The 16,050-nt window shown below is 42.5% G+C and overlaps 1 protein-coding gene across 1 annotated transcript in view; it reads right to left on the bottom strand.

The window, feature by feature from the left end:
- Positions 1–16,050, bottom strand: part of LOC126176319 (MTOR-associated protein MEAK7-like) — a 132,994-nt gene that overhangs the window by 82,448 nt on the left and 34,496 nt on the right. The window contains exon 2 of the mRNA XM_049923469.1: positions 9,987–10,196. Within this exon, the coding sequence (XP_049779426.1) occupies positions 9,987–10,196 (210 nt within the window). The remainder of the gene's footprint in view (positions 1–9,986; positions 10,197–16,050) is intronic.

Below are 16,050 nucleotides of genomic sequence, written 5' to 3'. Positions count from 1 at the left end.
GAAAGAGGAAGCCGCCTTGTAGAATTTTGCACAGAGCATAACTTAATCATAGCCAACACTTGGTTCAAGAATCATAAAAGAAGGTTGTATACCTGGAAGAATCCTGGAGATACTAGTAGGTATCAGATAGATTATATAATGGTAAGACAGAGATTTAGGAACCAGGTTTTAAATTGTAAGACATTTCCTGGGGCAGATGTGGATTCTGACCACAATCTATTGGTTATGAACTGCAGATTGAAACTGAAGAAACTGCAAAAAGGTGGGAATTTAAGGAGATGGGACCTGGATAAACTGACTAAACCAGAGGTTGTAGAGAGTTACAGGGAGAGCATAAGGGAACAATTGACAGGAATGGGGGAAAGAAATACAGTAGAAGAAGAATGGGTAGCTCTGAGGGATGAAGTAGTGAAGGCAGCAGAGGATCAAGTAGGTAAAAAGACGAGGGCTAATAGAAATCAATGGGTAACAGAAGAAATATTGAATTTAATTGATGAAAGGAGAAAATACAAAAATGCAGTAAATGAAGCAGGCAAAAAGGAATACAGACGTCTCAAAAATGATATCGACAGGAAGTGCAAAATGGCTAAGCAGGGATGGCTAGAGGACAAATGTAAGGATGTAGAGGCTTGTCTCACTAGGGGTAAGATAGATACTGCCTACAGGAAAATTAAAGAGACCTTTGGAGAGAAGAGAACCACTTGTATGAATATCAAGAGCTCAGATGGCAACCCAGTTCTAAGCAAAGAAGGGAAGGCAGAAAGGTGGAAGGAGTATATAGAGGGTTTATACAAGGGCGATGAACTTGAGGACAATATTATGGAAATGGAAGAGGATGTAGATGAAGACGAAATGGGAGATAAGATACTGCGTGAAGAGTTTGACAGAGCACTGAAAGACCTGAGTCGAAACAAGGCCCCGGGAGTAGACAACATTCCATTTGAACTACTGATGGCCTCGGGAGAGCCAGTCATGACAAAACTCTACCATCTGGTGAGCACGATGTATGAGACAGGCGAAATACCCTCAGACTTCAAGAAGAATATAATAATTCCAATCCCAAAGAAAGCAGGTGTTGACAGATGTGAAAATTACCGAACTATCAGTTTAATAAGTCACAGCTGCAAAATACTAACGCGAATTCTTTACAGACGAATGGAAAAACTGGTAGAAGCCGACCTCGGGGAAGATCAGTTTGGATTCCGTAGAAATGTTGGAACACGTGAGGCAATACTGACCTTACGACTTATCTTAGAAGAAAGATTAAGAAAAGGCAAACCTACGTTTCTAGCATTTGTAGACTTGGAGAAAGCTTTTGACAATGTTGACTGGAATACTCTCTTTCAAATTCTGAAGGTGGCAGGGGTAAAATACAGGGAGCGAAAGGCTATTTACAGTTTGTACAGAAACCAGATGGCAGTTATAAGAGTCGAGGGGCATGAAAGGGAAGCAGTGGTTGGGAAAGGAGTAAGACAGGGTTGTAGCCTCTCCCCGATGTTATTCAATCTGTATATTGAGCAAGCAGTAAAGGAAACAAAAGAAAAATTCGGAGTAGGTATTAAAATTCATGGAGAAGAAGTAAAAACTTTGAGGTTCGCCGATGACATTGTAATTCTGTCAGAGACAGCAAAGGACTTGGAACAGCAGTTGAACGGAATGGACAGTGTCTTGAAAGGAGGATATAAGATGAACATCAACAAAAGCAAAACGAGGATAATGGAATGTAGTCAAATTAAGTCGGGTGATGCTGAGGGAATTAGATTAGGAAATGAGACACTTAAAGTAGTAAAGGAGTTTTGCTATTTAGGGAGTAAAATAACCGATGATGGTCGAAGTAGAGAGGATATAAAATGTAGACTGGCAATGGCAAGGAAAGCGTTTCTCAAGAAGAGGAATTTGTTAACATCGAGTATAGATTTAAGTGTCAGGAAGTCGTTTCTGAAAGTATTTGTATGGAGTGTAGCCATGTATGGAAGTGAAACATGGACGATAACTAGTTTGGACAAGAAGAGAATAGAAGCTTTCGAAATGTGGTGCTACAGAAGAATGCTGAAAATAAGGTGGGTAGATCACGTAACTAATGAGGAGGTATTGAATAGGATTGGGGAGAAGAGAAGTTTGTGGCACAACTTGACTAGAAGAAGGGATCGGTTGGTAGGACATGTTTTGAGGCATCAAGGGATCACAAATTTAGCATTGGAGGGTGTTGTGGAGGGTAAAAATCGTAGAGGGAGACCAAGAGATGAATACACTAAGCAGATTCAGAAGGATGTAGATTGCAGTAGATACTGGGAGATGAAGAAGCTAGCACAGGATAGAGTAGCATGGAGAGCTGCATCAAAACCAGTCTCAGGACTGAAGACCACAACAACAACAATAAATTTATGTTCTCATTGTAAGTGTAAATAGCTTTCTCTATATAAGAGCCATTAAGAAATGCAAACGGTGACTTGGACAATACATTATTTGCACTCAGATGCTTAAGGAGACACTTAAACACAACCTTTTCAAATATTTTTGAGAAAGCTGGCAAAAGTGAAATTGGTTGGTAGTTTGATGGTATTTCTTTATCCCCCTTCTTGTAAAGAAGCTTAACTTCAGCATATTTTAGCCAGTCTGGAAATGTTCCACTGCTAACTGATTGATTATGCAAGTAACTTAAGATAGAACTTAACTCACATAAGCACTCTTTGGTTAACTTCGTTAATATATTATCATACCCATTGGAATATTTATGTTTTAAGGATTTTATGATGGATGCTACTTCTTTGAGAGACGCAAGTGTCATTTCCATTTTACTGAAGTTATTTTTAACGACTGGTCTCAGATACTCCATTGCACTACTCACTGAACCTGATACCCCAACCTGTCAGTAAGAGAAAGGAAGTTGTTGTTTAAGAGGTTTGCAACACTACATGTACTTGTTACCAAAGTCTCATTTATTTTTAGAGCTATCTGTTCCTCTTCCTTCTTGGCCCTGCCTGTCTCTGTCTTCACAATATCCCATACAGTTTTTATTTTGTTACCTGCTATAATTATCTTTTTCTCATAATAAAGCTGCTTCGATTTCTAGATTACTTGCTTCAATATTTTGCTGTATTCTTTCTAATACATTACAGTTCTAACATCAGAGCTGTTCCTAGATAGTACATACAGTCTCCTTTTTGTCCTACATGATATCTTTATTATTTGTGTAATACACAGTTTATTTTTTTGACTTCTGTGTGATTCGAGTTACCTTTTCAAAGTTGTGGCAACTTTATTAATGAATGCTTTGTATTTCCCATTTGAGTCAGAAGTACTGTAGACATCTATCCAGTTCATATCTTTGAGCAATTTCCTGAATTTCTCTATTTTTGACTTATTTATTACCCTCCTTTTCTCAGATTTAATAGATTTTTTATCCTGTCAAGTTTCAACATTTAACACAAGATGCTGCATGTCATGATCAGATAGCCCATTTACTAATGCTTTTGTGATATGACTTTTTTCCCTAGATTTGTCTACAAAGATATTATCAATAGCAGTCTAAGAGCATTTACATGTCCTAGCAGCAAAGTTCACAGTAGGAACTAAATTGAATGACAGTGTTACAGACTGCAATAATTGTTCACTGGCAGAGCTTTTCTATAAATACACATTAAAATCCCCAGCAACCACTATTTACTTTTTTTTTTTACTATGAGGTGGGACATCAGAGCTTCCAGATTTTTTATGAAGAGGTTAAAATATCCTGAAGGTGATCTGTATATACCTACTTTTATAAAGGCTTATTATGAGAGTTATTATGCAATACTACTTCTGTCGCACAAGCTTCTAAGTGCTACTCAGAGCAAAATTTACTAGTATCATTATTCTTGTAATCATAACAGTTTCTGACCAATATGGCAACTCCACCTTTCTCCATATTTTCTCTACAGAAATAATAAGCTAATTTGAATCCTGTAAGATTTAACATATCTATACCAGTGGTATAAGAAGCATCCACCATTCGAGCACCAATAATTTATCCACGTTCTAAGTCACTTAAAACACCGATATAATGCACTCACAACTACACGGGATCCTATTGTGACAGCAGCTGACTGTTGCAAAATATTCAGGACATTACACAGGTATCGTCTGCGGTTAAATACAACAGCGCAAACAGTAGGATTGGGTATTATCTGCATTTATGTTCAAGCATACAATTCTCGCAGCGTTTCCAACTTTTTGCCCTACACCTGTATGTATTCAATTTTATTTTGTAAAAATAAGTTCTTGACGCTTCCGTTATTGACATCTGCTTGTGTTCTGAACCTTATCAATTTCCTGTGGGATAGCGTTGTTGCTCCTACTATCACTGTTTAGAGCTCATTGTAACACAGAATGGTCAGTGCACAGATGTCCTCACATCCCCATCTGTCTCACTGTCTTTTATCGTTTTATTTTGTGACAACAGAGTGTGTACGGCCCGTATTCCATTAAGAATTTTTGTTTACTTTTGTTTGTGAGAGTGTTTGGACCCAGAAAATGACGACAGTCTCGTTTATACGATTTTTGTATTTTTTCTTAAAAATTTACTTATTTAGTGTTGTGCGTAATGTTATGTACTACGCTACTAGCCATTAAAATTGCTACACCACGATGATGACGTGCTACAGACGCGAAATTTAACCGACAGGAAGAAGATGCTGTGATATGCATATGATTAGCTTTCCAGGGCATTCATACAAGGCTGGCGCCGGTGGCGACACCTACAACGTGCTGACGCGAGGAAAGATTCCAACCGATTTCTCATACACAAACAGCAGTTGACTGGCGTTGCCTGGTGAAACGTTGTTGTGATGCCTCGTGTAAGGAGGAGAAATGCGTACCATCACGTTTCCGATTTCGATAAAGGTCGGATTGTAGCCTATCGCGATTGCGGTTTCTCGTTTCATTGCTGCTCGCGTTGGTCGAGATCCAATGAATGTTACCAGAATATGGAATCGGTGGGTTCAGGAGCGTAATTCGGAACGCCGTGCTGGATCCCAATGACCTCGTATCACTAGCAGTCGAGATGACAGGCATCTTATCCGCGTGGCTGTAACGGATCGTGCAGCCACGTCTCGATCCCTGAGTCAACAGATGGGGACGTTTGCAAGACAACAACCATCTGCACGAACAGTACGACGACGTTTGCAGCAGGATGGACTATCAGCTCGGAGACCGTGGCTGCGGTTACCCTTGACGCTGCATCAGCTGCATCATAGACAGGAGCACCTGCGATGGTGTACTCAACGACAAACCTGGGTGCACGAATGGCAAAACGTCATTTTTTCGGATGAATCCAGGTTCTGTTTACAGCATCATGTTGTCCACATCCGTGTTTGTAGACATCGCGGTGAACGCACATTGGAAGCGTGTATTCGTCATCGCCATAGTGACGTATCATCCGGCGTGATGGTTTGGGGTGCCATTGGTTACACGTCTCGGTCACCTCTTGTTCGCATTGACGGCACTTTGAACAGTGGACATTACATTTCAGATGTGTTACGAACCATGGCTCTACCCTTCATTCGATCCCTGTGAAACCCTACATTTCAGCAGGATAATGCACGACCGCATGTTGCAGGTCCTGTAAGGGCTTTTCTGGATACATAAAATGTTCGACTGCAGCCCTGGCCAGCACATTCTCCAGATGTCTCACCAAGTGAAAACGTCTGGTCAATGGTGGCAGAGCAACTGCTTCGTCACAATACGCCAGTCACAACTCTTGATGAACTGTTTTATCGTGTTGAAGCTGCATGGGCAGCTGTACCTGTACACGCCATCCATGCTCTGTTTGACCCAATGCCCAGGCGTATCAAGGCCATTATTACGGCCAGAGGTGGTTGTTCTGGGTACTGACTTCTCAGGATCTATGCACCGAAATTGCATGAAAATGTAATCACATGTCAGTTCTAGTATAATATATTTGTCCAACGAATACTCGTTTATCATCTGCATTTCTTCTTGGTGTAGCAATTTTAATGGCCAGTAGTGTATTAACTAATTTTCTAAAAATATTCTGATACTGTTTTGTCACACTATGTCCTCTGGAAAATCTGTCATTCAGACTTTTCAGTATTTCCACAGATAATCTGTGGAACATACTTTTATCATTGCAAACACTGCACCTGAGGCAATTTTTTTTCTTTTTGGCAGCAACCCTCAATAATGATGTCCATTTGTATTTTTGCTTTGTGAATTTTATTATTGGTTAAACGTAAAAATGACGGTATTCAGTAATATTTTTTAAAAGAAGAATCCGTAAATAAATGAATAATGACAGTTTTTTGTGATAAGGCGGGCAGCTGTACTAGCTGTATCGACGTTGCGAGTTAGACGACATCTAGTCCGAAGTCCAGTCTACAGATGCTTCATGTATCTGACTACCAAAATGCTGGTCCAAATCAAATACTTCTCATTTTCATTCTGTATATGACCATGACGACATTTCTTCAGTAGCTCAATACTAGACGCATCTATGATACTTTGGTTCATAACGTCAGTAACAGCATTCGGTAGACTGCTTGTGTATGTAAACATGCTCTGATGTTTGGTAGCTATTGTATTTGCTCCAAGTGTCTGGTCGCCTCAGAAATAATCAATGAAAAAGGTTCAGTATCTGTAGACAGAGTATACTGCATTCTAAACTTTGGCCTATACGAAGATACTGCCACATACAACAAAGAAAATATTAGTAATGTCATGTGCTCCGGTAACGCTATGTAATCTGTAGACAATCAGAGGAAGAGGAATACTGAGAATTTGGAGAAGAAATTTAGACTGAAAAGAGAACAGATGTAGAGGAGGCTGTTGACTTTCAAAAACGTTTTCTGTGGTTGAGGATTTAATAAAAGGTTGTTGAAAATTCAGGCACAGTTTCGCACAGCTGTGCTTTTTTGACATAAGGAATCTTGTCAAGTGGGCAGTTAGATATAAAGATGTAATTGGTTCAAATGGCTCTGAGCACTATGGGACTCAACTGCTGTGGTCATAAGTCCCCTAGAACTTAGAACTACTTAAACCTAACTAACCTAAGGACAGCACACAACACCCAGCCATCACGAGGCAGAGAAAATCCCTGACCCCGCCGGGAATCGAACTCGGGAACCCGGGCGTGGGAAGCGAGAACGCTACCGCACGACCACGAGATGCGGGCTAAAGATGTAATTGTCTTCGTATTTGTATAGCACATCAGTTTACTTATTACACTTTTCATAATAAGTAAAAATACGAAAGATTAGTACCGACCGAATTGGATGAAAAAATGGTTTTAATTTTTCCCTCTATGAGACAGACTTCAGGAAGAATGTAATAATTACAGTTCCAAATAAAGAAGGTGCTGGCAGATGTGAATATTACCAAACTATCAGTTTCATAATGATGGTTGCAAAATACTGACTAGAATTATTAACAGAAAACTGGAAAAACTGGTAGAAACCGACCTCGGGGAAGATCAGTTTCAGTTCCAGAGAGAACGGTCGGACACGCGAAGCAGTACTAACCTTACGACTTATCTTACAAGATGGTTAAGGAAAGGCAAACCTACGTTCGGAGATATGGATAAAGCTTTTGACAATGTTAACTGGAATACATTCTTTAAATTTCTGAAGGTAACAGGGGCGAAAGACAGGAAGCGAAAGGTTATTTGCAAATTGTGCAGAAACCAGACGGCAGTTGGAAGGGTCGGAACGAGAAGCAAGTGCTTCAGAAGGGAGTGAGACGTGATTGTAATCATTATTGATGTCATTCAGTCGGTATACCGAGCAAGCAGTCAAGGAATCCAAAGAAAAATTGGAAAAAGCATTAAAGTACAGTGATGAGAAATAAAAACTTTGAGATTTGTAATTCCGTCAGCGGTAGCAAGGGACTTGAGAGAGCAGTTGAACGGAATGGACAGTGTCTTGAAAATATGGTGTAAGATGAACATCAACAAAAGCAAAACGAGGATAATGGAATGTAGTCGAAGTAAATCAGGCGATGCTGAGGGAATTTCATTAGAAAGTGGGAAACGAATAGAGGTCGATGTATTTTGCTATTTGGGAAGGAAAATACCTGACGAGGCCATTGCTAAGAGATATAAAATACAGACTGGCAATAGCAAGGAAAGGGTTTCTGAAGAAAATGCCTATGATCGAAAATAAATTTAAATCTTATAAATTGTTTTCTGAACTATTTGACTGGAGTGTAGATTTGTACAGAAGTGAAACGAGGAGGAAAAGTAGTTCAGACAAGAAAACAGATGCTACTGAAATGAGGTGCTACAGAAGAATGCTGAAGAATAGATGGGTGGATCGGATAACTAATGTGGATATACTGAATCGAATTGGGTAGGAAAAAAATTCATGGCATAACTTGACTAAGAGGATGGATCGGTTTATAAGACACATTCTGTGACGTCAAGGAATCGTTAATTTAATATTGGAGGGAGGGGTGTGGAATACAAATTGAAAAGGGACACCATAAGACGAGTACAGTAAGCAGGTTCAACTGGATGTGGGTTGCAGCTGTTTTTCGGAGATGATGAGGCTTTCACAGGACAGAGTAGCGTGTAGAGCTGCATCAGACCAGTATTGGGAGTAAAGATCACAACAACAACGACGCAATTATCATCTGAAGAATAGTTATCAATGCACTAAAATCTCTTTCATAAAAAATATCAAAGATACACGCCATGCTACTCTAAGAAATTATACACTGAATCGCCAAAGAAACTGGTATAGGCACACGTATTCAAATACAGAGACATGCACATAGGCAGAATACGGCGCTGCGGTCTGCAACGCGTATATAAGACATCAAGTGTCTGGCGCAGTTGTTAGATCGGTTACTGCTGCTGCAATGGCAGGTTATCAAGATTTAAGTCAGTTTGATCGTGGTGTTATAGTCGGCGCACGAGAGACGGTACACGGCATCTCCGAGGTAGCGATGAAGTGGGGATTTTCCCGTACGACCATTTCACGAGTGTACCATGAATATCAGGAATCCGGCAAAACATCAAATTTCCGACATCGCTGCGGCCGGAAAAATATCCTGCAAGAATGGGACCAATGACGACTGAAGAGAATCGTTCAACGTGACAGAAGGGCGACTCTTCGGCAATTTGCTGCAGATTACAATGCTGGGCCATCAATAAGTGTCAGCGAGCGAACCATTCAACGGAACGTCATCGATATGGGCTTTCGGAGCTAAAGGCCCACTCGTGTACCCTTGATGACTGCACAACATATAGCTTTACACCTCACCTGGGCCCGTTAGCAGCGATATTGGACTGTTGATGACTGGAAACATGTTGCATGGTCGGACGAGTCTCGTTTCAAATTGTACCGAGCTGTTGGACGTGTACTGGTATGGAGACAACCTTACGGATCCATGGACCCTGCAGGTCAGCAGCGAACTGTTCAAGCTGTTGGAGGCTCTGTGATGGTGTAGAGCCTGTGCATTTGGAGTGATATGGGACCCCTGATACGTCTAGATACGACTCTGATAGGTGACACGTACGTAAGCATCCTGTCTGGTCACTTCCATCTACTCATGTCCATTGTGCATTCCGACGGACGTGACCAATTCCAGCGGTACAATGCGACATCTCACACGTCCACAATTGCTACAGAGAGGCTCCAGGAACACTCTTCTGAATTTAAACACTTCCGCTGGCTACCAAACTCCACAGACATGAATATTATTGAGCATATCTGGGATGCCTTGCAACGTGCTGTTCAGAAGAGATCTCCACACCCTTGTACTCTTACGGATTTATGGACAGCCCTGCAGGATTCATGGTGTCAGTTCCCTGGAGCACTACTTCAGACATTAGTCGAGTCCACGCTACGTCGTGTTGCGGCACTTCTGCGCGCTCGCGGGGACCCCAAACGATATTAGGCAGCTATACCAGTTTCTTTGGCTCTTCAGTGTATTTATAGTGCGTGTTGTACAAGAGAAAACGTAACATGGCAGGGGCAGGAGGCGTGGTGTACCTGGAAGCAGAGGGACTCTGCGAGCATCTGCATGGCGTTGTCGTGCTGGGGGCAGCGCACGTTGCGCCACGAGGTGGGCCTGATGCCGTCGCCGTGCATCTCGTGCTTCAGGTAGGACCGCACCACGCTCACCACGAACAGGTAGATGTCGGACGGCGCGAACTTGGGATCCGGGTCCCGCGGAGCCAGCACTTTCCGGAAGATCTCTGCCTGGTAGAAGTGGCACACAATAAACGATCCATTTTTGAGAGATGTGTTCTTATATAGACAAAACAACACACAACAGGGTATTGTCAGCTCTCTGAGACACTCTTTAGCTGTTACTGATGCCTGAATGTGTCCAAGACGCACGTTGTCGCCAAATGAATACAGTAAAACAAAGCTCAATCCAATAATAATGAACATGAAACTTTTTTTCGCCAAAGGAATTACAAAGAGTGCATCTACATCTACAGGGCTACTTTGCAAATCATACTTACGTGCCTGACAGAGGGTTCATCGAACCACATTCATAACAACACACTATTACTCCACTCTCGAACAGTGCGCGGTAAAAACGAACACCTATATCTATCCGTGAGGGCTCTGATTTCCCTTATTTTGATGATCGTTTCTACCTATGTAGGTCGCCGCCAACAAAACATTTTCACATTTGGAAGAGAAAGTTGGTGATTGAAATTTCGTGAGAAGATCCCGGCGCAACGAGAAACGCCTTTGTTCTAATGACGTCCACCCCATATTCTCCAGCATGTCCGTGAACACTTTCTGCCCTATTTATTGATAATACAGAACGTGCTGCTCTTCTTTGGTCTTTCCCGATGTGCTCCGTTAACCCTTAACTGATAAGGATCCCACACCATGCAGTGGTACTCCAAAAGAGCACGGAAAAGCGTGGCGTTGGCAGTCTCTTTACTAGATCTGTTGCACTTCTAAGTGTTCTGCCAATAAAACGCAGTCTTTGATTAGCCTTCCCTACAACATTTTCTATATTTTTTTCCAAATTAAGTTGTTCGTAATTGAAATTCCTTCCTAGGTATTTAGTTGAATTTATGGCCTATAGATTTGACTGATTTACCGTGTAACCGAAGTTTAACGGATTCATTTCAGCACTTATATGGATGGCCTCATATTTTTAATTTTCTCACCGTACAGATAACTTTTCTAAACCGTTTTGCACTTTGTTTTGATCTTTTGATGACCTTACTACACGCTAAACGACAGCATCATCTGCAAACAGCCTGAGAAGACTGCTCAGGTTGTCTCTCAAATCGTTTATATAGATAAGTAACAGCAAAGGGCCTATAACAATACCTTGGGGGACGCCAGAAAACACTTCTGTTTTACTCGATGACTTTCTGTTTCTCTGACAGGAAATCACGAATCCGGTTATATAACCGAAGCGATATTCGGCAAGTACGCAATTTCACTACAAGCCGCTTGCGAGGCACAGAGTCAAAAGCCTTCAAGAAATCTAGAAATACGGAATCAATCTGAAATCCCTAATCGATAGCATTCAACGCTTCCTGGCGTAAAGAGCTAGCTGTGTTTCACAAGAACGATGTTTTCTAAATCCGTGTTGACTGTGTGTCAGGAGTAGATTGTTCCCTTCGATGTAACTTATAACGCTCGAACTCAATGTTCCAACTTCCTGCAACATATCGACGTTCATGATATGGGCCTATAATTTTGTGGATTTCTCCTAACGCCTTTCTTGAATATTCGTGTGACCTGTGCAACTTTCCAGTCTTTGGATATGGATCTTTCGTCGAGCGAACGGTGGTATATGATTGTTAAGTATGGACATATTCTGAAAGGAACCTGATTGGTATACAGTCTGGACCAGAAGACTCGTTTTTTAAGTGATTTAAGTTGCTTCACTACTCCGAGGATATCTACTTCCAAGTTACTCATGTTGGCAGCTGTTCTTGATTCAAATTCTGGAATATTTACTTCGTCTTCTTTGCTGAAAAATTTTCGGAAGGCTGTGTTTAGTAACTCTGCTTTGGGAGCACTTTCGTCGATAGTATTCCCATTGCTATCGCGCATAGAAGGCATTGATTGTGTCTTACCCCTAGCATACTTTACATACGACCAGAATCTCTTTGAATTTTCCGCCAGGTTTTGAGGCAAAGTTTCGTTTTGGAAACTGCTATAGGCATCTCGCAATGAAGTCCGTGTTAAATTCGGAGCTTCTGTAAAAGATCGCCAATCTTGGGGATTTTGCGTTCTAAATTTGGCATACTTTTCTCATTGTTTCTGCAACAGTGTTCTGACGACATGTCGTTTGTTAATTCATCTGGTACAAATCTCTCAATTGCTGTCGATACTACTTCTATGTATTCAAGCCAACTCTGGTCTACATTTACATTGTTAATTTGGAAGGAGTAGAGATTGTCTCGCGTCAAGCGAATTTTTATGTGCTTTGTTGAATAGATGTATTTTTCGTTATGGCATGCTGTCTCGCTACGACAGCCCTGAGTTCTCTAATACCTGTATAAGTTTTGATGCTCCTGTTACCTCAGGGTTATTTGTTGCTACGAGGTCAAGTGAGTTAACAACCGTTTACTTTTCGAATGGGCTCACAAACTAATTGCTCGAAACAGTTTTCAAAGAACGGTTTTAGCTCCATTTCAGATGATGTTTTATCTTCTTATTTAAAGCTGTAATTTTGCCAACATATCGAGGTACAGATGCATGAGTCGGTCACATTTTTTAAATCAGACTCACGTTCTCTTTGAACTTTTCAGCAACTGAATCATCTGATTTGGGAGGTCGGTAAAAGGACCCAATTATTATTTTACTCCGGTTGCCAAGAATGACCTCTACCCATACTAACTCACAGGAACTACCCACTTCAACTTCGCTACAAGATAAACTACTTCAAACAGCAACAAACACATCACTGCCAACTGTATTTAGCTTTTCTTTCTTTCTTTGGGCCTCGTCCCGCGTCACGCGGGGTCGGCCGTGTCATGACGGATTTGGCAGTGTTAGTGGCAGAGGGTGGCCGGATGCCCTTCCTGCTGCCACCCTAGGGACGTAAGTGGTATACCCCAGCTGTTTGCGTCTAGTGTAAGCCACGAAATAGTGCGAACGTCTGCAAATTTCTTTCAGTCGTGTAACGGAGGCGGAACGTAGGGACCAGCCCAGTATTTAACTAGCGAAATGTGGAAAACTGTCTAAAAACCACATCCAGGCCCTCGTCATTAATCCACCCGGCGGATTCCATCTGCAGCCAATGCTCCTACCCGAATCCAGGAAGCAATGCATTAGCTCTCTCGGCTACCTTGGCAGGTCAACTGTACGAGGTGCATTCAAGTTCTAAGGCCTCAGATATTTTTTCTCCGGACTGGAAAGAGATAGAAACATGCGCATTGTTTTAAAATGAGGCCGCGTTCATTGTCAATACGTCCCCGAGATGGCAGCACAGTACGGCAGATGGAATTTTACCGCCAGCGGCGATAATGAGAACTGTTTTAAATACTTAAAATTGCGACGTTTTCCTTACTTGAACAGCGTGAAATCATTCGTTTTCTGAATTTGCGTGGTGTGAAACCAATTGAAATTCATCGACAGTTGAAGAAGACATGTGGTGATGGAGTTATGGTTGTGTCGAAAGTGCGTTCGTGGGTGCGACAGTTTAATGAAGGCAGAACATCGTGTGACAACAAACCCAAACAATCTTGGGCTCGCACAAGCCGGTCTGACGACATGTTTGAGAAAGTGGAGAGAATTGTTTTGGGGGATCGCCGAATGACTGTTGAACAAATCGCCTCCAAAGTTGGCATTTCTGTGGGTTCTGTGCACACAATCCTGCATGACGACCTGAAATTGCGAAAAGTGTCATCCAGGTGGGTGCCACGAATGCTGACGGACGACCACATGGCTGCCCGTGTGGCATGTTGCCAAGCAATGTTGACGCGCAACGACAGCATGAATGGGACTTTCTTTTCGTCGGTTGTGACAATGGATGAGACGTGGATGCCATTTTTCAATCCAGAAACAAAGCGCCAGTCAGCTCAATGGAAGCATACAGATTCACCGCCACCAAAAAAATTTCGGGTAACCACCAGTGCTGAAAAAATGATGGTGTCCATGTTCTGGGACAGCGAGGGCGTAATCCTTACCCATTGCGTTCCAAAGGGCACTACCGTAACAGGTACATCCTACGAAAATGTTTTGAAGAAGAAATTCCTTCCTGCACTGCAACAAAAACGTCCGGGAAGGGCTGCGCGTATGCTGTTTCACCAAGACAACGCACCTGCACATCGAGCTAACGTTACGCAACAGTTTCTTCGTGATAACAACTTTGAAGTAATTCCTCATGCTCCCTACTCACCTGACCTGCCTCCTAGTCACTTTTGGCTTTTTCCAACAATGAAAGACACTCTCCGTGGCCGCACATTCTCCAGCCATGCTGCTATTGCCTCAGCGATTTTCCAGTGGTCAAAACAGACTCCTAACGAAGCCTTCGCCGCTGCCATGGAATCATGGCGTCAGCGTTGTGAAAAATGTGTACGTCTGCAGGGCGATTACGTCGAGAAGTAACGCCAGTTTCATCGATTTCGGGTGAGTAGTTAATTAGAAAAAAAATCGGAGGGCTTAGAACTTGAATGCACCTCGTATTTAGCCAATCCTCTCTAAACACAGCTCCTTCGCAAAAATTTCGGCTGAACATATCTCCGTCTTTAGCCAGCTTTCAGTATCTACAATACTGGCCATTAAAATTGCTACACCACGAAGATGACGTCTTACAGACGCGAAATTTAACCGACAGGAAGAAGATGCTGTGATATGCAAATGATTAGCTTTTCAGAGGATTCACACAAGGTTGGCGCTGGTGGCGACACCTACAACGGGCTGACAAGAGGAAAGTTTCCAACCGATTTCCCAAACACAAACAGCAGTTGACCGGCGTTGTCTGGTGACACGTTGTTGTGATACCTCATGTAAGGAGGAGAAATGCATACCATCACGTTTCCGACTTTGATAAAGATCGGATTGTAGCCTATCGCGATTGCGGTTTCTCGTATCGCGAGATTGCTGCTCGCGTTTGTCGAGATCCAATGAATGTTAGCATAATATGGAATCGGTGGGTTCAGGAGGGTAATACGAAACGCTGGATCCCAACGGCCTCATATGACTAGCAGTTGAGATGACAGGCATCTTATCCGCATGGCTGTAACGGATCATGCAGCCACGTCTCGATCCCTGAGTCAACAGATGGGGACGTTTGCAAGACAACAACCATCTGCGCGAACAGTTCGACGACGTTTGCAGCAGCATGGACTATCAGCTCGGAGACCATGGCTGCGGTTACCCTTGACGCTGCATCACAGACAGGAGCACCATCGATGGTGTACTCAACAATGAACCTGGATGCACGAATAGCAAAACGTCATTTTTCGGATGAATCCAGGTTCTGTTTACAGCATCATGATGGTCGCATCGGTGTTTGGCGACATCGCTGTGAACGCACATTGGAAGCGTGTATTCGTCATCGCCATACTGGCGTATCATCCGGCGTGATGGTATGGGGTGCCATTGTTTACACGTCTCGGTCACCTCTTGTTCGCATTGATGGTACTTTGAACAGTGGACGTTACATTTCAGATGTGTTACGACCCGTGGCTCTACCCTTCATTCGATCCCTGTGAAACCCTACATTTCAGCGGGATAATACACGACCGCATGTTACAGGTCGTGCACGGGCCTTTCTGGATACAGAAAGTGGTCAATGGTCAATGGTCAATGGTGGCTGTGCAACTGGCTCGTCACTATACGCCAGTCACTACTCTTGATGAACTCTGGTATGGTGTTGAAGCTGCATGGGCTGCTGTACCTGTACACACCATCCAAGTTCTGTTTGAGTCAATGTCCAGGGGTATCAAGGCCGTTATTACGGCCAGAGGTGGTTGTTATGGGTACTGATTTCCTGATTTCTCAGGATCTATGCACCCAAATTGCGTGAAAATGTAATCACATGTCAGTTCTAGTATAATATATTTGTCCAATGAATACCCATTTATCATCTGCATTTCTTCTTGGTGTGTCAATTTTAATG

This window comes from Schistocerca cancellata, chromosome 3 (assembly GCF_023864275.1).
Source record: "Schistocerca cancellata isolate TAMUIC-IGC-003103 chromosome 3, iqSchCanc2.1, whole genome shotgun sequence".
Classification (NCBI taxonomy): Eukaryota; Metazoa; Arthropoda; class Insecta; order Orthoptera; family Acrididae; genus Schistocerca; species Schistocerca cancellata.
This window is presented reverse-complemented; position numbering and strand designations above follow the sequence as displayed.